The sequence below is a fragment of the Ovis canadensis genome, chromosome 21, assembly GCF_042477335.2.
Source record: "Ovis canadensis isolate MfBH-ARS-UI-01 breed Bighorn chromosome 21, ARS-UI_OviCan_v2, whole genome shotgun sequence".
Lineage (NCBI taxonomy): Eukaryota > Metazoa > Chordata > Mammalia > Artiodactyla > Bovidae > Ovis > Ovis canadensis.
This window is the reverse complement of record NC_091265.1, coordinates 50,017,501-50,040,215: the sequence shown is the minus strand read 5'-3', so window position 1 is coordinate 50,040,215 and position 22,715 is coordinate 50,017,501. Positions and strand designations below refer to the sequence as shown.

At 45.7% G+C, this 22,715-nt stretch overlaps 1 protein-coding gene across 1 annotated transcript in view; it reads right to left on the bottom strand.

Moving 5' to 3' along the window:
- Positions 1–22,715, bottom strand: part of OPCML (opioid binding protein/cell adhesion molecule like) — a 1,043,008-nt gene that overhangs the window by 213,885 nt on the left and 806,408 nt on the right. Inside the window, exon 3 of the mRNA XM_069565478.1 lies at positions 19,085–19,317. Coding sequence (XP_069421579.1) covers positions 19,085–19,317 — 233 coding nt within the window. The remainder of the gene's footprint in view (positions 1–19,084; positions 19,318–22,715) is intronic.

Below are 22,715 nucleotides of genomic sequence, written 5' to 3'. Positions count from 1 at the left end.
CAACAAACAAACACACAAACAAACGCAAGCCCTTCCGCTAACAAATCCTCATCTTTTCATGCCCATCTTTACCGCCCCTCTTAAGGTGACACTGTCACCATGCTCTTAAGGGGGCAGAGTCTCAGCCAAGCGTTAGCCTTGAAGGGTGCCCTGGAGCCTGCAACTGCCCTCCCTCTGCTCCCAGGTAGCTGGAATTTCTGAACAAGCAGCATCATTTTATTGTGTTAAGCCACTGAGCTCTTGAGCTCTGAGAAGCTGGTTACCTCAGTTGGTATCTGCAGTGGAATTAATTATGCGCTCCCCACTTCATGTGTTGAAATCCTAGCTCCTGCCTCCATTTGACTGTTTGGAGTTGGGGCCTTTAAGGGCATAGTTAAGGTTAAATGAGGTCATCTGTATGGGGCCCTGCCTGAGAGTACTGGTGTCCTTATAAAAAGAGGAAGGGACACGAGAGTGCGCTCTGTGCATACACACACACAGGGGCCATGTGAGGACACAGCTGGAAGGCCATTTGCTGCAGCCAGAAAGAGCTCTCTCCCCAGAAACCAGCCCTGCCTGCTGGCACCTTGAGCTCAGACTTGCAGCCTCCAGACTGTGTGACAATGAGTGTCGATCATTTAACCCTCCACCTGTGCTGTTTTGTGCAGCAACTGCAGGAGACTAAGGCTGTCCTGTTCACTCCAGGGGCTGAGGACAGAGGCATCTAGAAGGATGCTCATGGCTCTGGTTCAGGGAAGTAGATGAACAGTGATGCCAAACCCCAGGAGCAGTGACGCAGGTGCAGGACAGATGTGAGTTCAATTCCGGACACGTTGACTTGGAGGTGCCCCACGACAGCCCAGAGAAAATGTCATGTCAGTCTGCTGGCAAAGCGACAAAGCACAGCCGGCCAACCCTAAATGCACTTTCCCAGGTGCTCAGTGTAAACAGTTGTGTCTAGTTGGTTCACGAGGGTATATTCTGTCTCCCCTCAAGAATGAAACCTTCCCTGAACATGTCTCTCCTTTCCATAATTCCTAACACATCACGGATATAACTGACATTCAACAAATGATGAGGTAGTGTAACTGATTTTTTAAGGAGCCATTGTTTGCTTACCCAGGAGATAAAACCCACCTGGAGTATCTTAGAATGTTTAGGGTAAGATGGACCAGTAGGTCAACCATTCACCTCCTGCACCATTCCCCAGAGTGTTCCTTTAATTAATGAAAAGGAAAACTCCATAATTTAAGAGTGACTCTTCTTCCTTGTCAGTGTCCTCTTTTTCCATTAAAAAAAATACAAAAGTAGGGCAAACTTTAGAATGAAAGTGGGGTTCGTGTTAACTCTGTTCTGCAAACATTGTTGCGTGTTAGCATCCCCATCGCACACAGCAGGCTCTCAGCCTGGCACAAGCCATCTCTTCCCCCAAGGCTTAGAACACAGTGGGAGGAAGTGTTGATGTAACCCTACGAAAGGCAGATCTGTGTTATCCTCTGTCTGAAGCAAAGTGCCTAATACAGGTGCGATCCTCAAGACTTGTCATGGAACATGGTTTCACACAGTCGGTGTTAAATATTCAGTGTGTGAACAAATGAAACCACGGACAGACTACAATATAAACCCATCTGTAGAAGGAGAAAAAAGACATACACAAAACACGTAACCCCTAAAACATGTAACTCAAGCATTTCAGAGTGGGAATGAACTTCTGAGACCGTCCACTTCTGCTTGCTTACTTTATAGACTGAGACAAAGGTCCAGGGAGGTTGATCCCGGCACCTCAGGGTATAAATCATGGACACTGACATGTCTTCCAGATCTCTGGACTCACCACATAGTGCTCTTATAACCATGGGGTTATTTTATACAAACGGAATCTGGCAACCTGGCCCCTACTTCAGGGCCCTACCTGGCTCAGAAGAAATAGAATGGACTAGGGCCTCGGAGTACAGCGTTCAACACCTGATGAAAAGCCAGGCTGGTGGCCTAAGGACTTCTTTCAGCAAACAGACCTGCTAAATTTACCTACGGGGAGAAGCTGAGAATGTCTCAGCTGGCCAGAGGGCACACTTCCTGCCTTTTCTCTGAACTTTGGGCAGGGTGACACCCAGGAGAGGCACACATGGCGAGGCCAGGGCCTGGGTGGATGAATCCTGTCCTTGGACTTGACCTGCTGACATCTGGTCCATCAGTCTCTCCAAATCCACCACATTCACGCCCTCCTCTGACGGAGAGCAAGGGCTGCGCCCTTGCATTCCCAGCTGTGTTCTGTGTAATCGAAAGTTCCAGAATTCAAACAGAATCTTCCACTGCTGAAAGAACTTTGAATAATCAACCTGTCTGCAGGCCAATCAGATGTAAATGTATGGAGTTGTACTGGCAACATGGCCGCCCTCAGGCCTTCCCTGATGCTGGAGGTGGGTGAGGAGCCAACCTGGGGTTGGAGGGTGCAGGACAGAGGAAGCTGAAGAGAGGAAGAGGGACATAGGACACTTTAGGATGCAGTAAAGACAGGGCTTCCCAGGTGGCTCAGTGGTAAAGAATCCACCTGTCAATGCAGGAGACATTGGTTTGATCCCTGGGTTGGGAAGATCCCTTGGAAAAGGAAATGGCAACCCACTCCAGTATTCTTTAATTCCATGGACAGAGGAGCCTGGTGGACTATAGTCCATGGGGTCACAAGAATCAGACACGACTGAGGGACCATACAATAACAGCAACAAAGTCAGGACAGGAGACATTAGCAGGGCCCTCGTGGAAAGAGGTGAGAAATGACTCAGTGACAAACCCTGCTCAGCCGGTACTGAGATGGCTTTGAGTCACATAGTTGCAGCTCCGGGAACATTCACGACCGGAGACAGAAAACCACTTCAAGGATACAGCTTCTGAAGAAAATGGGAGCATGTTCCAAATTATATTACACCTGGAAATGGTTTTCGCCTCCCTAACGTCAGAGAAGTCTATAAAACCCCTCTCGCTGCGGCCACACGGGGCACTTTGCAGCTGATGCTGTTTCTGCTAGACAGCTTCCAGGAACCTGCACTCGTGGCCCGGTGATGGCTCCCCAGCCTCCTGCCATAGCAGACGGAGTCAGAAAGGCCTGGGATAGAAAGATCTGGAGCCTGGGCACTGTGGGCACCCTGAAAACCCTGAGCCTTTCAGAGGCCACCTAAAGGCTTTCGGCTCCTCTAAAGGGAAATGGACTGAGAGCACGGGGGGACGGTGCCCGGGGACTCAGGAAGGACCCTGCAGTCCAGCACCAGTACAAGAGAGAGCGGCCAGGCTGCTGTGCAGAGAAACACCGCCTTACCCGCTCTTGACTCAGGAATCCATCCTGTGCCCGTCGGGGAAGGAAGAAGTGCTGGTCAGCACCGTACTCACTGCATGGATATACGTGTCCAGTGTGAGCTCGGGTTTGATTTGGGAACACACGTGCCAACATCCCCTTGTTCCCCTCCTTTGAATATTTCCATCATCTCTCATTTAATACTTATTGATTGCTCATTACACACCAGACACATTTAATAAACATCTTTAGCATCTAACCCACAATAGGCCCTGTTCACATTTGTAAACATTTGTGTTCACAGAGAGGTGGAAACTTGGTCTCCAACTTCACAGTGTTTGTATCTTGGTGGGGAAATCAGATGTGTGACCAGAGGTATTGGCATAGTGTCACAGAGCAACATCAGGGCTGTGTGACCCTTGGAAGATCTGAGCTCCTGGAATAACAGCTCCAGGTCTTTGTAGGGGAGGTCTTGCAACAGGGCAGGCATGGAGGTGCACCGGGGTTGTTCTGAGAAGGAGGGAGCAGGGCCGGTCACCATCGTATGGTGCTCTCTGTGACCAGCCAGCCACACCTCACAGCCAGCAAATCCCCAAACGAGAGACAGCTCTCAAGCACATGTGTCTCTGGAGCTTCCAGTGGGAGGTCAGGCTCCTCATGAGCGGATTCATTCAGCTCAGCCTGGTCCCTCCGATGGAGCAGAGGCAGGGGTGGGGTGGGTGTGAGTCTCACCTGGGCTCCACACCTGCTCTTCTGGGTCAGCAGGTAGATATGACCCTGAATGTGTCTAAGGAGAGGAAGGGTGACGGGGAGGCCAGAGTGAAACCCACGTGATGCCATACCTGCCTGCCCTTTGACCACCCTGCTGACCGTGAATGTCCCACGGGGACACATTATCCCAAACGGAGCCAAGGGAAGACAGGACTGGGAGAAATGCCCGGGCCATCCCAGGGGCCCCGAGAAGCATGGATTCCCCTCTGCCTTCCCTCCGCATCTCACTGGGCCTCCGTTCAGGGCCGTCCCTTCCCAGGTCCTTCTCCCCGCCTGGCGCTTTTTCAGAGTGAGCTTCCTGGGCCCCTGCAGGCCGTCTCCTGTCCTTTCTCAGCGCCATCCTTGGGCAGCTTCTTAATGGCCTGACCTTAATTGCGTTTTCCTGTCTGCACCAGGGCAACCGGCATGCAGTTTAATAAAAGACTTTTCAAGCTGCCGGGCTCTGTCTCCCCTCCCCACCTACATCTTATGCAGCGGAAGACTGTAAGCCTTATTTTGAAGGTGATTGATTTGGTGTGTTTTCCACTTTCTTTCCTGCTGTGGGGACATTTTGCCTCCGTGCGTGATCACTTTTTTTAAAGGGACTTTGATTTTCCTGTCCCCTCACTTTCCACCCTGCTGCTGCGGAACCAAGGGCCGAGAAGCTTTATTCCTCAAGTAGCTATTCTGTGCTCTCTGATTCTGCTGTGAGTTGTCGGTGCTCTGGATTAGCCACGGCCAGGGCGCAGGCCCCTCGATTCACACTCCCGTTGGTGGGGCGTTTAAAGTGGGCACGTGGGGACGTGTGCACAGCAGCCAGACATTTTTTTTTTCTTTTTCCTATTGAAACGCAAGCATAGACTTCTCTTACTTTATTTTGGATGTGAGAGCAATAAGGATAATTCATCAGAAATGAAGCTGCGCCTTTTGGTATATAGTGCTAGTGTTTGTCGCTCAGCTGTATCTGACTCTTTGTGACCCCATGGCCTGTGGCCCACCAGGCTCCTCTGTCCATGGAATTCTCCAGGGAAGAATACTGGAATGGGTAGCCATACCCTTCTCCAGGGGATTTTTCCTGACCTAGGGATTGAACCAGTGTCTCCTGCACTGCAGGCAGATCCTTTACCGTCTGAGCCACGTGGGTTTTAGAACTATCTTTAAGTTTTGCATATTTATGTCAGATGTAAGGTTCTTAAGGAAAACAGAACCTTAGATGATGATTTTGTGCTGTTTCTCTTTTGACTCAAAGTTGTCTACTTCTTAATTCTCTTTCAGTAAGCCTAATTGTAGATATTTTATTCAGAAGGACCTTTCGGACATGAGACTATAAAATTATGACAATAATATAAAAATAGTTGAGAGAAGAATACTTAAAAATAACAAGAATAACAATTGCTTTACAATTTTGTGTTAGTTCCTGTTGCACAGCAAAACGAATCAGCTATATGTATACATATACCCCTCGATTTTGGATTTTCTTCCCATTTAGGTCACCACAGAGCACATTGTAAAGCAACTATACTCCAATAAAAGTTAATTTAAAAAAATAAAAATAATAAGAAAGACACCAAACTTCAAAAATAGGGATATTGCACACATTCAGATATATTCAGAAGATGCCTTGGTTCTTCCATTATTATCCATAAAACCCAACATAATTTATTAATATATAAGGGGTCAGTGGCTATATTTTAATGTGACAAGACTGTGTAAGGATGAGTAGAGGGTTCAGAGTTCTAAGTATTAATGAATCACCCTAGCATAACACCAGTCATGCAAACTCAGAAGGTAGGTTAATTAGCCTAACAGTATAAAACAAATAATTTTAAAGTTGCACAGGACCTATGATAGAGTTGTTGTTTAGGTGCTAAGTTGTGTTTGACTCTTTTGTGACGCCATAGACTGTAGCCAGCCAGGCTCCTCTGCCCATGGAATATTCCAGGCAAGAATACTGGAGTGGGTTGCCATGCTCTCCTCCAAGGGATCTTCCAGATGCAGGGACTGAACCTGCATCCCCTGTGTCTCCTGCTCTGGCAGGCGATTCTTCACCCACTGAGCCGCCTGGGAAGCCCCTGTCCATGTTTCTGTCCACTTAATGTAGAACAACCCTAAGGAAAAGGAAGGTAAGGGCAGGCTTTATTTCCCCAAATTTAAAATGAAGACCCTGAGACTCAGCCCGATTAAGTAACTCATGTAAGATCACGGAGCAAGTAGTCAAACCAAGAGTTGAATTTTTCTTGCCTCTTATTGAGAAGCAGCTTGGTAAGTGCATTTTGTTCGGTATGTGTTTGAATTAAGGCTTTGCTTATCAGTAACATTGCCTTTTCTGTTGGATTAGCCTGGACATTACAGCATGTGGGAAACACAAGCCCAGCCGTGAGTCGGCAGAGACGTGATCAGTTCTCACCGGTGTGGAGGAAGACGGGAGAGCGTGAGTCAGAGACTTTCTGAGCCTGCTTTCCACACAGTGCTTGCATCTACTCTCCCTGCCTCTCAGGAGGCCACGCTGACCAAGATGCGACAAGGCAGCAGGGGAGCAGTGGAGAGGGGTCACTGGCGGAGAGAACCCAGGGCATCCAGGCACAGAGGTGCTTGTGCTAGAGAAGGCTGGACATGGTTCCCCATGTTCCCTGGGGAGGTGTCTGCAGGGTGCTGAGCCCCGGGTTGGTCTCTCCTGTCTCCTCTTCCCCTTTCTCTCCACCCCTCCCCACCTCCTCTGCTCTCTCGCCTCCCTTAGCGTCCCCTCTCTGTACCCATGGCCCTCTGTAGGCATCTCCAGGTCTTCTCCCAGCTTCCCTTTGCACCTTCTCTTCTAAACCATCCCGGCTTGAGTCCCACACCCCCTGACTCCCACTTCCTTGGGCCACTTAGACGCCTATCAAGAGAAAGAGCAGGTGTCACCCCGCCCTTCTGCCCCTCTCATTTCAACAAGCCCAGTTTGACCTGAACTGGAGAGCTTTACACCAAGAAGTTCTGTGCATAGGCACTGTTCACAGTAAATTGAGTATAAAAATCTCTATCCTGAACCAAACATTGACTGTCCATCCTGTATCTGAGGGCTGTTGTTGTTGGTTAGCCACTAAGTCCTGTCCAACTCTTTGCAACCCCTGCGGACTGTAGCCCATCAAGCTCCCCTGTCCATGGGATTTCCCAGGTAAGAAATACTGAAGTGGGTTGCCATTTCCTTCTCCAGGGGGTCTTCCTGACCTGGGGATTGAGCTTGCATCTCCTGCATTGGCAGGTGGATTCTTTACCACTGAGCCACCTGGGAAGCCCTTGCATTTGAGGAAGGGACGCCAAAATTCATCTTGAAGCTACCTGTGCCTTGAAAATGGCCAACATTAGCATGGTTCCAAGATCTCTAGCCATGGCCAAGCTCTTATACAGTAGGCAGTTCCATTTAGACACTTCCTTTGTTTTAGACACAGAGAGTCTCTTCTGCCAACCTATACATTCAAGTAAAATCTGTGCTTCCCTCTGAAAAATTCTAACAACTGAAAAAGCCAATAACAACACTGGAATTTATGATTATCTCTTCAAGAAAGTGAAATAAAGTGTTAGTTCCTCAGTTGTGTCTGACTCTTTGTAACCCCATGGACTGTAGCCCGCCAGGCTCCTCTGTCCATGGAATTCTCCAGGCAAGAGTACTACAGTGGGTAGCCATTTCCTTCTTATTCTTTTTCAATACTGACCTCAATTAAGGTGACATTATGAGAGCCACTTTTCTGCAGCTCTGTTAATCACCATTCACTTATCAAGCACAGGGAACTCCCCTCTGCTTTCAACTAACAATCAACCAGTAATAAAACTCCAGTTTCTGGGGGACTCATGGCTCCCTTATCTGGGGATTTTAGATCACCTAGGTAGCTGTTATGTTGTTTTTGAGAGGGGAAAAGCATCTATCTGAGCAGAAATTAAGAAGGAATTAAGAAGCTCGAAAAGAGGGGGGAAAAAAGTGAGAAGAAAAGAGGAAGAAATGGAAGAGAGGGTAAAAATCTCTCTTCTAACAGAATCTTCTTCTAAAGCTGTTTATGATAAGGGGAGGATTAGGGAGCTCACATTCCAGCTATATTAAATTAAATCCCAGGCCCCTTTTCTCAGACACACACAGGCCTGAGAACATCAATCCTATCACGACAAAATAGCCCTTGGGAAAAGGAATCCTCCTGGCGGTGTGCCATCCAGCTCTTACAAACTGTGAGCCGTAGTAACAAACCCATCCAAGAGGCATATTAATAATGACATGAAGAGACACATTTATTGTTGATTGTTGAGATGGTGGCAGATTTATTGCCAGTCTGCCAGGAGGGAGGGTCTGGCCCAGCAATGGTGCAATTAAAAACAAATTGAATACAGGGACAAAGAATCAATAATCTAACAGGGCAACTTTCACTTGCAAAATACAAATATAAATTAATTGACCTGAACACAGTTGCTAACTGGTCATTAATGTGTACTTGCTGGCCAATCAGCATGCAGCATTCACTCCATCAACAGATTGCTGGAGGATGGTGGGGAGGGGTGCCTTCCCACCCTGCCTGCCAGGGCTGCCCTCTGGGCCATCTTGTTTGGGGTGATTTCTAATATCACTAAACAGAGTGTCTGTGTCACGTCTTTCCCCTGAAGTTCTAAATTATGGAATTTTTAAAACAGTTTCACTAATAACTTCCCTATTCAGTAGAAATAAATGTTTTTTGATGTTTCACTATACAGCAATCTATCTTGAGTGTGAGGAGAAGGTAATTAATCTAAGCTCGGTGATATGTTTTTGTGGTGTGTATGTGTGTGTGTGTGTGTGTGTGTGTGTGTGCTCAGTCACTCAGCCTTGTCCAATTCTTTGCGACCCCAAGAACTGCAGCCTGCCAGGCTCCTGTGACCATGGGATTCTCTGGGCAAAAATGCTGGAGTGGGTTGCCATGCCCTCCTCCAGGGGATCTTCCCAACCCAGGAATTGAACCTGTGTCTTCTGTATTGCAGGCAAATTCTTTACCACTTAATCACCTAGGATGCCCTATTTACATGGACTACTAACACAATATAAATTTGTTGAAGAGTTATCTATATGGTCCTGCCAATTCAGATTGCAATCCCTAAGTTTTGACTATATCAAAAATGAAAGAGCCAAATCTGGCTCTTGCCTTCAAGGAAAAATCTAGGAGAGGAAAAGAGTTAGGCCCACCAGTAGCTGAAATAGGAAATGGGAAGTTTCAGGGACCGTAGGCAAGTGCAGGTAAGGTTTGGAATTACAGAGAGAGCCTTTGGCTTTGGGATTTAGCAACTCTAAAACTGCACTATTCAATATGACAGCCACTAACATGTATGACTATTTTTAATTAAGTTTTTTAATATGAAATAATACTGAAAATTCACTAGCCACACCTCAAGTTCTCAACAGCCCCCTGTTCTCAAAGTGGCTAATAGCTGCCATGTCGGACAATGCAGGGCATTTTCATCAGCACAGAAAGATCCATTGGATAGTCCTGCTCTACAGCGTCTGGAGAACTTAGACATTCAGAGAAAAGTGCATTCAAGACAAGTTGTTTGAGAAATGAAAATGAATGCAGGGCATTAGGGGCAGAGGTTTAACAAGGACAAGTTTAGCTAAGTTGTGTGTAGGATATAAAAACACAACAATAGAAAGTAAGACTGAGAAAGGAGGTCTGCCCCTGAATTGTTTAGCACTTGGAAAAGTGATATAAGAGGTTTTGACTTGACTGCATTGTCAATAGGGAGTCATTAAAATTGCTAGCAGGGGGAAGTGACACGATCAGACGTGTGCACCAGGAATATTTAGACAACGGTGTTAAAATGAATTATACAGAGGCAGAGACTGAGGGTGGGGTAGCAATTAGGACGTGACAGTGAAAAGTCACTGGAGGGTAAGATGCCGCACTTTGGTGGCTGTGGTTGTGGGAATGAACAGGAAGGAAGAGAATGACTTTATTGGACATGACATCTGTTTTGATGGTGAATCAAGAGAGAGAGAAAGTCAGCACTGAAGCCAAGGTTTTATACAAGGATGGTGTGTTGGTGAATAGAAATGTGAATTAAAAGAAGAGGAAGAGGTTTTGGAGAGAAGAAGAGAAGTCTGGGGTGGAGCACATAAAGATACCTACGGGGTACCCACCTTGGAGACTTCAGGAAAGAATCAGAAATAAGAGACTAGAATTAGGGAAGAAATTAAGAAACAGAAATGTAGATTTCAGTGACAATGATATTAACTCCAAGGAAGAAGTCATAATCACTAAGATTCATAAGGTAGAAGAAGAGAGAGAGGTTTAAGGAGGATAGATCCTGACTGCAGAGATATTGGAGTGAGATTCTGTAAACCAAGAAAACCTGGCAAAGCAAGCATGTGCCTTGCAAATGAACAAGTGAGTCAGTCTGGTCTGAGACTTATGGAAAAGGGAGGGAACCCAGAGGAGGTTCCACAGCGAGGTTAGGTGCTAGTTTCGCTACAGATGAAGCAGAGCTCAAATCACAGCTCTTCTCAGCTCCTGACACTCAGACTCTCTGAGCCTCAGTTTCCTCATTCAAAAAAATTAGAAACATGCATCCCGCCTACTTGGGTTAACTGGGAAACAGAATTGGATCCTGTCTGTGAAGTGACCGTCATGCTTGGTACTCAGACATGACAGACATGGTTTCTAATTATTCAAAGGCATATCTTTGACTGCTTTTCCTGGGATTGTTTTACTCTATTTCTATTGTTCTTCAATTTCTGAACCTACAGAGGAGAATGATGAGTGAAGAGAATGATTAGAGAGAAAACAGTCAAAGGCTTTTTGCTACCTTGATGAGAAGCCAAAGCAGGAAAAAGTGGAGTAGAGAGGTATTGTTGCTCGGACACTGTGTTTCCGGTAAAACTTGGTAATGAGGGGCTCGGAACTAGGCTTGTGGTTACAAGTCAGAGTCTTCAAATAAGGGTCCACATGCTGCCCATAGGAAAATATCATCATTCTAAATTCACAGATGACTCTGTTGCTAGGCTATGGTTGACTAACCCTGTGGTAGTGAAGTCTGAAATCTTAGGTGGGATCCTGACTGTAGGAGAGTCCTGATGAACTTTCAACTATGACGAGGATTGATGAATATTTACTAACTTTCTCTTCTTCTAAAGTACCGCTGCTTCCCCTGCTGACAGCAAGAGGAAAGATCTCTTCATATTTACTTGAGCTAGTGACATCAGCTGAGCTCACCATGCAAATTAACTAGAACATAACGGGCATTTTCATTTTCTCCCACATCTCCATATTGGTGATAATTCTGAGGGCAGACTTCATGATACTCTATTTGTTTAGTTCCACTGCAAATAAGCAAATGGTAGCTCTGGATCCTGCCACTTCTCTTCCTGGCTCCTGTATGTGTCCCCAAACCATGTGCCAGGACTGGCAGCACCATCTTGGATCACAGAGTCTCTGCGGTGTGCTCCAAATTGACTCACACACTTGGATGGACCCAACTGAAGCCAGGGCTCCCATATGGAACTGTTGCCCTCTTGGCAGACAGGCTCAAACTATCTCTAGCCCTGACTTGTGTTCATCCAGCATCAGACTCTGCCTTGGTCTCATTCAACTTGGGAAATCCTAGCTCTTCCTGCTCCTATAATTTAAAGATCATGAGGAGGAACTGAGCACATAGTCCCCAGACCCAGGCTAGCAGGAGGCTGGACCTGCGTATTTCATGGAGAGGAGGATGGAATTCCATGGGCCACAAAAGAAGCAATTACGAAACCTGAAAACCTGTGTATGTTATCATTTTTGTTTCTAAGCAGAGCTGAACATAGTCCCATATTCCTTTTCACAACAGGGGAAGTAGAGACTTGATAAAATGAGAAATCTTTTTTTTTTTTTCTGTTTTGTACTGTGTTGTCAGCAACACACGTGTAGTTACATGACGTGAGGAAAGACGTGATAATGTAGAAGATTGAGTGGAGGTGACCACCGATTCTATTTCAGCTATGAGATGTGTCTAATTCCAACAGATGTCTGCATAACACAACGTGAAGGGAGGGACAGGACAGCTGCAGAGACTGTGAGTGTGAGTCTCATTCTAGCCCTGAAGCCAGGCTGGAGGGACCTGCACAGGACCCCTTCCTTGTGAAGGACAACTCCTCAAGTGCCTCCCTCTGCTGGGGACAGAGGGCCTGCTGCAGGCACCGATTTCAGTCCTGATTCTTCTAAGGTGTAATTGCTTTCTTGGTTTACCCAACCCTGAAATTAGGAATCTGAGCATATATTCAACATTTGATGTGAGTTTTGGGGTTTACAAATATCAGGTGAAACAGGAGAGAAAAGGATGTCTTTCATGCTGCTGCTGCTGCTAAGTCGCTTCAGTCGTGTTCATATATATCTGTTAACACACACACACACACACACACAGGAGTAAGGTTAAGGTGTGCATGTGTATACCTGGAGGAAATCATTTACATTCACTTGTCTTCTTCACCTGGGATAAGAAGGCAGGAAGGGAACATGCCAGGGACACAGAGGAGCAGAGCTCAGGCAGGGGAGGGAGGTTTTTTGATGCCTGGTCTTGTTCTTTTCCACATTCCCACTTTGCCTCTGTAAAGAGCAAGTGTGATTATAATTTAAAATACAGGCCGAATAAATTAAATGGATTTCAGGTTGACTGCCCGCTTTTCTTTAGGCCCACAATTATGCATGTTAATTTAAATGACTATTTAAAGAATATTTGGGACAAAAGGGGAAAATAGAGGAGAAAAAGAGGTGAGTAACAAAGGAAGTTGGAAATAGGTAGGCCCTGGCAGAAAGTAGGCACCCCTGGGCAGGTGTGCCCCGCTCACTTTTTGGAGATGGTCCACCAGGTACCCGGCCCCCATCCACCACAACCAGCCTCAGCCAGGACCACTCCACCCCACAGCGGTCTCCTGGGGAGCCACCCTTCTCCATACCACCTCAGAACTTCTACATCTTCTCACAAATAGTAACATTTACCTGCCCTTCTACTTAGCTATGAGTTAGCAATCTGGCATGTGAACCTAACACTTGGTCTAGAATTAAAATTCTTTCATCACAGCACTATTCACGATAGTCAAGATAAAGAAGCAACCTAGATGTCCATCAGCAGATGGAGGGATAAAGATGTGGTGCAGATATACAACAGAATATTGCTCAGCCATAAAAAGAACGAAATAGTGCCTTTTGCAGCAACAGGGATGAACCTAGAAATTCTCCGTACTAAATAAGACAGAAACAAATATCATGTGATATCTCTTATATGTGGAATCATAAAAAAATGATACAAGTGAACTTACGTACAGAATGGAAATAGACCCACAGACATAGAAAACAAACTTACGTTACCAAAGGGGACAGGGAGGAGTAAATTAGGAGTTTGTGATTAACATCTACATACTACTGTCTATAAAATACATAATCAGTAGGGACCTATTTTATACCACAGGGAACTGTATTCAATATTTTTAATAACCTATAAGAAAAATAATTACAAAATATAAATATAATCTAAACATATATATAAGATATATATGTACATACATATATATACACACATATATGTATATACACACATATATAACTAAGCCACTTCACTGTATACCTGAACCTAATACAATATTGTAAATCAAATCTACCTCAATAAAAACAAAACAAAATGAAAAAACAACTCCTGGTATTTGGGCTGCTTTGACACTGGCTAGCCAGTATAACTGGGAGAAATCAACTCTGAATCTCAGGTTTTTTTCTTGGAATGTGGAGACTTCCTGTTCGGTCTCCCAAGGCTTCAGTGAAGAATAGTCAAAAGATACCGTGCATGCAGAGGACGTTCACTGTGTGTATTTTGAGAGCTTTCACCTAAAGACAAGCCTAGCAGAGGGAACTGAGAGCATTTAGCAGCTCCATCATCTTTGGGCAAGTTTTCACTCTTCCTGAGCTTTGGTTTCCTTATCAGTGAGATGTGAGTATGGTCTGAACTCTGCAGGGAGGTTACGAGGATCAGCTGAGATCAGTTTACACTCATGTGCCCTGTGCAGGGACTGGCTGACACCCAGTGGAACAGAGGACCAGACTGGGTGAAGAATCAGACTTCTTTCCCTGCTGAACTAAACTTGGGTACCACGCAGTCTCACCTGAATTGACTTCAGGCTCAAAGCCCCAGAGTCTTTGCAGATATAGAAACTGCACAGACTTGTTAACACAATTCATCATTTCTAGCCCTTTGCCTAAAATTGGGTTTAGCAAGAGGAGTTTGATCCATGAAAGCAAGTGTCTGGCAGTCAACAGATTTTTGAACTAGGCAGGAGAGCAGACAGAGATACCAACATCCAAGGAGCAAAGATGCACCAGATTTTCCTGTCTATGGATCCCTGGCAGTGACAGAAACTGCAACAGGAGGAGGTCCATACAGTCCAGGATGCCGAAGAGTTCGTGACAGAATGACAACTGGATCCTGGAACCCCTAAGGGGCCAACATTCTCAGTACTTACACAGCGTAAAGAGGTAACATTTAGAACATATACCCCTGGAAGGATGAGCTACTGGTAAATTAATTATCATCTCCTTTGTCTCTCTCTTTCAGCCTCTCCTTCTTTTACGGCTCTAGCATCCCACTCCTGCTCCTACCCGCTCATTTCCTTTTTTGAGCTCTGTCCCCAATTTCTGTTTGCACAGTGAAACAGCAGCAGGAAAAAGAGGGAAAAAGAAAGGAGAACTGGTAAGTCCCCATGGTTCTAGGTTAGAGAAATCACTTTAGATGCGGTTGCCAGTGGAGGGAGTGGCAGGTGCTGGAGAGACACTGATTGTGGAGTCACATGGTCGAGGTTCAGACCTGCTCCACTGCTGACTCACAGGGGACCCCGGCTGGTCTCTTAAACTTCCTATGCTGAAATGATCTAATTTGCAAAACGGAGATACCAGTCGCTGCCCTGATGTCTCCCAGGGCTTGTTGTGAGGGTCAAATGAGGCAAAGATTGTGACCAGCGCTGTAAAGTACTAAGTAAGCTCACAGAACTCATCTGATCCTTGTTAGAACATGTCTCTTGACTTGTCACATTGATGACCTCATCCCTCCAAGGACCTCTTTCCAATCACTGTCCACTCTGAGTCATCTGGACAGCCTGACTATTCCCTGCCTGCCTCTATGTGCTTGCAGGGACTTCAGGATCACTGCCTTCTGCTGCCATTTCATCTCCTGCATCAATCTGTCCTTTGTCCGTTTTACAAACATTTGCTGAAAGCCTAGAATGCCTCGAACAGTGTGCTATGCCTACTGTTCTCTAGCGCACACTCAGCCTCTCAGTCGTGTCTGATTCTGCAACACTATGTACTTCAGCCACCAGGCTCTCCTGTCCATGGGATTTTCCCAGAAAGAATATTGGAGTGGTTTGCCACTTCCTCCTCCAGGGGACCTTCCCGACTGAGGAAGTGAACCTGCATCTCCCGAGTCTCCTGCACTGGCAGGCAGATTCTTTATCACTGAGCCATCTGGGAAGTCCCACTGTTCTCTAGTAGGAAGAGACAATCTCACAAAACATACCTACTCTCATGCTAGTAAATTTATGATGAATCTCAAACATACCCTTCTTGTCTTGCATTATACCCGTTTCTTAGTTCTGTAATTCCTGTGTAATGTCTGTGTTTTCTTTATTCCTACAGCTCACAACCCTAACACCTTCCTTTCCCAGTGGCTGAAGATCCTAACTCCAAAGTTACTAGCAAGACCATCTAACATTTCCCCAGACTTTAAAAGGGAGGTGATATCTTTTTAATTCTTCCTCTTTTAAGGCCTTGGGATTAACCCTCTCAATTTCCCTTGGATGATGTCTCCTAAAGGAACCTTCTCCATTCCTACAGGGAGACCCATAGCCTGCTGTCCTCACAGCTTGAGTGATCAGCCTGACCTGATCACTGTGCCCCTCAGCTCCTCATCACAGGAGGAGCATCCCTCACCCCATCCCACACAGGGCTGCCGGGTTGGTTTTCCCACCCTGGCTGTCTGAGCCCCGTGCTCTGAATTCCCTTAACGCTTGGGTACACAGTCTCAGACTGAGCATCATACACCAGGTACACAGTCTCAGCTACACTGTCACACACCATCACGTGGTGCCTTGAAGTTATCCCTTCAAGGTGGTCAAGATGTATCTCGGGGATCAGTGGTATTCTTTTAATAAATGCAGCTTCTTGCCTTAAAGAGAAGGACTTGGAAATCAATCCCATCAGATATGTGGAGAGGCCACCTTATAAAACAGGGACAGACAGACTTCGAGTTTAATGATACAGCATCTCTCAGTTACTCCACTTTGCAGGAGGAGCGAACAACAAAGCCCAGAGCCCCGGGGATCGCCCTTTGGCTCATGGCACTTGTCTGCTAGAGGTGATGAGATTCTAACACTCTCAAATGGACAGGAGATAAATAAATACCATATATATATGGACAAGTTGCAGCTCGGAAATTTCTCAGTTTTTCTCATTGCAAAATCAATACCCATCAGCAGTTGGAAATTAAAGGCAAGATTAGGCCTCAGTTTTATACATGCCTTATTGTATTCCAAAAGCTTTCTACTCGGTCAGATAAATCTTCTTTAAGAGGATTAGGAAACTTTCATTATCTTTATCTAACCTGAACTAACACTAAGTCTGAAAAATTAATCTATAGGCTGGACGAAAGCCGACCGCTGCTGGGAAGGGAGAGACTCCCGGGCTTCCTTCTAATAGAGCCATGGGGTCTCTGCTTCCACCTGCTGGAAACTCAGTGGTCCCCAAAGGAAGACAAGTCAGCCATTGTTCACCAAGATGGAGAAGGAGGCAGCTCCCTAGGTACCTCCATTTAGCCTCTCTGTGAATGTGAAGCCCAGTGTGCTAAGATTTCTGAGAGGAGGCATTTCCCTTCCTCCTCCACCCTCCTGATCTCTGAGTTGAATGTCACAGGGGCTACGGAAGTCACTTGGCCTGAATTGTGGAGACTTGAGAAAGTGACCTCTGGGATGAAGGACTCTATTGCTCTGCTTCCTGCTTCTTCCCAGACTCTTTCTGACCCAGAGCTCTGAGACCCATGGGGAGACCCCACTGGCTTCCACATCCAGCCCCAGGAACTGCTTCCAAGCTTCTTATGAAGTATTATCCCTGCAGCTCTGAGCCAAGAGCCTGTTACGGCCTGTGTTGACTTTGACACGCTTGTACAATCTGTCTTCTTTCCTGAAAAGCGAGAGTCTTATTCTGTTTGAGTCTGTTTCCGTATAGTGCCTGACAGTTCTTTTTTATTTCAGCGCCGAGTTTCCTGAATTTGTAGATAACTTTGCTGTCAAGGCCACGGAGGTGCCATGGAGGCGTCACTTCCTAGGCTGAGAATTTCAGCTGCTCTGGAACCAAGCCCAGGTGGCAGGCGGGTGGTGAGAGTTCACGCTTCCTTGTTTTCTCAGATATCCCCACTCATATCAGATGACTGATCCTGGGGAGGGCCTCACCAGAGGAGAAGCATCAGACATGGTACTTGTCTTTATCTCCAGATGGCAAGTTGCCTTGTTGCCTTGTAGCTCCCAAGACATGATCATCCCAAGCCATACCGCTGGTGGGATGTGGATGGAGAAGAGACACAGTAGGGAGCATAGGTGTCCTTTGTGTGGCATCAGATGTGGGAGTCTGGGGGCATGTGGGTCAGAGAAAGGCTTGGAGGCTGAATGCAGGCAAAGCTTCAAGTGCTACATCAGCCCCAGGGCCTGCCGGGAGCAGGGGCTGCAGCCGACAGAGCCCCGGCCAAGCTCAGGCCGCTATCAAGGCCTGTGGAGTCAGAGCCCAGATGGCCCACTAGCAAAGATCTCCAGCCAAAAGAAAAGCAGGGTCCCCTTGAAATTTTATACATGACTGAAGCATGAAAAGACTTTACCCGCTACTCAAACTTCCCATGAAACCAACCGAAATGAGCAAAATTATATACTTTAGAAAGGCAGGGATGAGGGAATACATACTAGCTGAGCAAGAATGCCACACACAAATCACACCCTGAAAAAAATCCATTACGCTGACTGCAGATGGGATCTGATTAAAGGCACTCACTGATACTAAGTCACATGCATTCTTCCTTCTGAGCGCAATGCGTGGTTCCAAGACGTTGGAGTAGGAGACACTGAGAAGACCCCGCCCTTTGGTGGAGGGAGGCTGTGTCATTCGGGGCTGGGGGCTGGTCCGCTTACCTGACAGAAATTGCTTTGCACAGTCATGAGGGTGTCGGCAGGGGATAGCTCATCATAAGGTCTTCTGTAGGGCTGCCTTACAATGCTTCCCCAAAGCTTATGGCTGCTCTCTGCATGAGTTTTTAATTCTTAATATTGAATAGTTGATATCTGAGATTCTGATATTTTTTCAACCCCATTTTTCTCCAACAAAATAAAATTCAAGTGGAAAACTCTTAAGTACTATGCATGGGTTATATTAATTCAGATTTTTAAAGGAGAACAGGAGAGGAAGTTAGGGAGCCCCCTTTTAATTATATACATTTATTTCCAACATAGAGACATCTTGACTAATATCCCTCTTGACCTCAGCTCCACTGCGGGGCTAAAAGGGTGTAGACAGATACAACAGCAATGCCAAACAACACTGAGAACCCCTTTCCAGATCACACATAACCATCAGGTATGCAAGAACAGCCATACATCATGTGGTTTTACATCAATATTATTAACCTTTTATCATGAGCTAAGCCTCTGAAAAACAACAGGCACAGAGAGTAGTACAATCAATTTCCTAAAGTGTCTTGCCCTAACTCCAGAGTGCTAAGTAACTAACATATGATATATTATATTTCTACATCTTGTCCAAACCCCAGAAAGCTCAACCAACTCAACAATACCAAACAACCTATGAATGAGAACAGATGGACCAGAGATAAAGCTGAGAAGTTCTGTGAAGATCCTCCGCACTTAGTCAAGACACCCACAAGTGGAAGGGATTCAGGACACACTCAGTCTCTGGATCCTGCAGAGGAATGGCTTTTTGTGTCTTTCTACAGGAGGTGGAAACACAGGCTGAGATCACGTGCCCTCTGCATCGCTGACGGGAACGCCAGCACCCTGTCCAATCAACTCACCCTGCACAATGAGGTGGACGCGGGAGGTCTTGGGGTGGTTGTCCGTCTGCACAGAGCAGGTATAGGGGCCCTCATCGTACACGTCCACGTTCTGGATCATGATGCTGTACTGGGTCGGCGTGTTCACCAGGATGATCACACGAGGGTCTATGGACCACTTGTCATTCCCGGCGTAGAGGATGGTGCTGCGGTTCAGCCAGGCCACCCGGGTGACCCGATCATCTATGGTACACCTGTGAGTGAGAGTGGGGAGGGGAAGGGGGAAGAAAGGGGAAAGGGAAAGTGTGGGGAGAGGGGAGGGGAAGGAGAAGAGGGAGAGAGTGTTAAGAGATTCTATTATAAATGTAGCTGTTGTTGTTCCAGGAGTAAATGAAATAACATAACACAGTGTTAAAAGGGATCAATTATTGATAAAACTTCTTAAATAGAGGGCAACAGTGGCCTGAATCATCCTGAAGACCTGATGCTACAAAATCATTTCTATTTGATTTTGAAACATATTATGTGAATATCTTTGCTGTATATTTGCTTTCTATCTTATTTTTCCCTTCAGGCTTATATGAAAATTAGTTTACATTTCTCGAGTGCATTTACCACCTTGTGGGAAAAGTGGCCCAGGGCCAGAGGGGAGAGAAAGTGCATCGGTATTTCAAACAGATCACAGCTAATCTATATGGCAAATGCTTCACTTGTTGTTAAGTCAAAAATGGGACACATTCACCTCCATACCCACCCCCTTGCACTGTCATTCCCTGTACCCGAAGCTACCCCAAGCCCTGCAAGTACAATCTATAACACGGATCTTGAAATTCGCTGTAGAAAGCCAACAGTCTAGAGGTAGAAGTAAGGCTATCTCTTCAGATTTCAGGAGAGGGAAGGAGAAAGTGGCCAAGCAGAATTCTTCCTCCTGTTCACATGCCCCTGCCTACCCCTGAGAACAATACGATTGACATCAGTTGGTCGGCACCAAGATCACCAAGGTAAGAAGCTGATCTCTACCTCACATACACTCACCTACCCTTCCCAACAGCTGGAGGCTGTGACTATTGGTGGGAATGTAAACTAGTATAAATTATATGGAGAACTGAGTTGCCATGCTGCTGCTGCTAAGTCACTTCAGTCATGTCCGACTCTGTGCGACCCCATAGACGGCAGCCCACCAGGCTCCCCCATCCCTGGGATTCTCCAGGCAAGAACACTGGAGTGGGTTGCCATATGATCCCGCAATCCCACTCCTGGGCATATATCTGGAGAAAATCATAATTTGAAAAGATATATGAACCCCTATGTTCATAGGAGCACTATTTGCAATAGCTGAGACATGGGAGCAACGTACGTGTCGGTAAAGATGCGGTGTATAAACAATAAAGCACTACTCAGCTGGGCTTCCCTGGTGGCTCAGTGGTAAAGAATCTACCTGTCAGTGCAGGAGACACAGGAGATGTGGGTTCGATCCCTGGGTCAGAAAGTTCCCCTGGAGGAGGAACTCCAGTATTCTTGCTGGGATAATGTCATGGACAGAGGAGCCTGGTGGCTGCAGTCCATGGGGTCATAAGAGTTGGACACAACTTAGTGACTTAGTGACTAAACCACCACCACCACCACTATTAAGCAACAGAAGGAAGTACTGCCATCTGCAGCTACATGGATGGACCCAGAGATTACCACACTGAGCAAAATAAGCCAGGCAGAGAATGGTAAACACCATGTGATATCACTTACATGTGGAATCTTAAAAAAATGGTACAAATGATCTTAGTTATGAAACAGAAACAGATTCTCAGACACATAAAACAAACTTAAGGTTACCAAAGGGCAAGACGGGGGGATAGATTAGGAGTTAAGGATTAATGTACACACACTACTATATATAAAACAGATAAACAACAAGGGCCTACTGTAGAGCACAGTGAACTCTACTCAGTATTTTGTAATAACCCATAAGGGAAGAGAATCTAAAAAATAATATATATATATATGAGAAGAATATATAAGAATATAAGTGTGAGAATATATAAGTGAGAATGTGTAAGAATATAAGTGAGGATATATACACATGGAACAACAGACTGGTTCCAAATAGGAAAAGGAGTACGTCAAGGCTGTATATTGTCACCCTGCTTGTTTAACTTCTATGCAGAGTACATCATGAGAAACGCTGGGCTGGAAGAAGCACAAGCTGGAATCAAGATTGCCAGGAGAAATATCAGTAACCTCAGATATGCAGATGATACCGCCCTTATGTCAGAAAGTGAGGAGTAACTAAAGAGCTTCTTGATGAAAGTGAAAGAGGAGAGTGAAAAAGTTGGCTTAAAGCTCAACATTCAGAAAACTAAGATCATGGCATCTGGGCCCATCACTTCATGCCAAATAGATGGGGAAACAATGGAAACAGTGAGAGACTTTATGTTTGGGGCTCCAAAATCACTGCAGATGGTGATTGCAGTCATGAAATTAAAAGAAGCTTCCTCCTTGGAAGGAAAGTTTTGACCAATCTAGATAGCATATTCAAAAGCAGAGACATTACTTTCCCAACAAAGGTCCGTCTAGTCAAGGCTATGGTTTTTCCAGTAGTCATGTATGGATGTGAGAGTTGGACTATAAAGAAAGCTGAGCGCTGAAGAATTTTGAACTGTGGTGTTGGAGAAGACTCTTGAGAGTCCCTTGGACTGCAAGGAGATCTGACCAGTCAGTTCTAAGGGAAATCAGTCCTGAATATTCATTGGAAGGACTGATGCTGAAGCTGAAACTCCAATAGTTTGGCCACTTGATGAGAAGAGCTGATTCATTTGAAAAGACCCTGATACTGGGAAAGATTGAAGGTGGGAGGAGAAGGGGATGACAGAGGATGAGATGGTTGGACGGCATCACTAACTCAATGGACATAAGTTTGGGTAGGCTCCGGGAGTTGGTGTTGGACAGGGAGGCCTGGAGCGCCATAGCTCACGGGGTTGCAAAGACTCAGACACGACTGAGCAACTGAACTGAACTGAACTGAATATATACATATATATGTGTGTTTTATAAAACACCTTGTTCTTTATTGTACACCTAAAACTAAAATAACATTGTAAGTCAACTATACGTCAATAAAAAGTAAATTAATTTAAAAAGAAAAACTGAGGTCATATTGTCTCCTCGGCATCCTTGGGACTCTAGCTTCCCTTTCTGCGCATTTTTGTTCTACAGCGACTGTCATTTCCCTTGTGAAGGCTCAATCCCTAATTGGCGCTCTCTGCTCTTCATTTTTCAAAGGCATGTCTTAGTGGGAAAAAAAAATCTAACAAACTCCTTCATTTACTCTCAGTTGCAAATAAGGATTAATGTGCCAACTTTCTTAATAACAGCTGTATTTTCATGAAGGTCAAGTCCCTGTTGGAATGACTCCTGAAGGTTAAATTCCAGCCGTACAGCTTGAGGAATTGGCCAGCCTGGAAGCAGACAGTAAGTCCAGCAAACTGAAGGGTATGGTATCCCAGACCCTGGGACCACATACCCAGGAGACAGTGCAGACGATAAACTTGTTTTTATTTTGGTCAATTATGTAATCCTTTGCCCATTTTTAAGCTGACATAATATTTTTAAAGTTTAAGTAATAGTCGCACAGGATGCATTTTTGGTCTATGGAGAA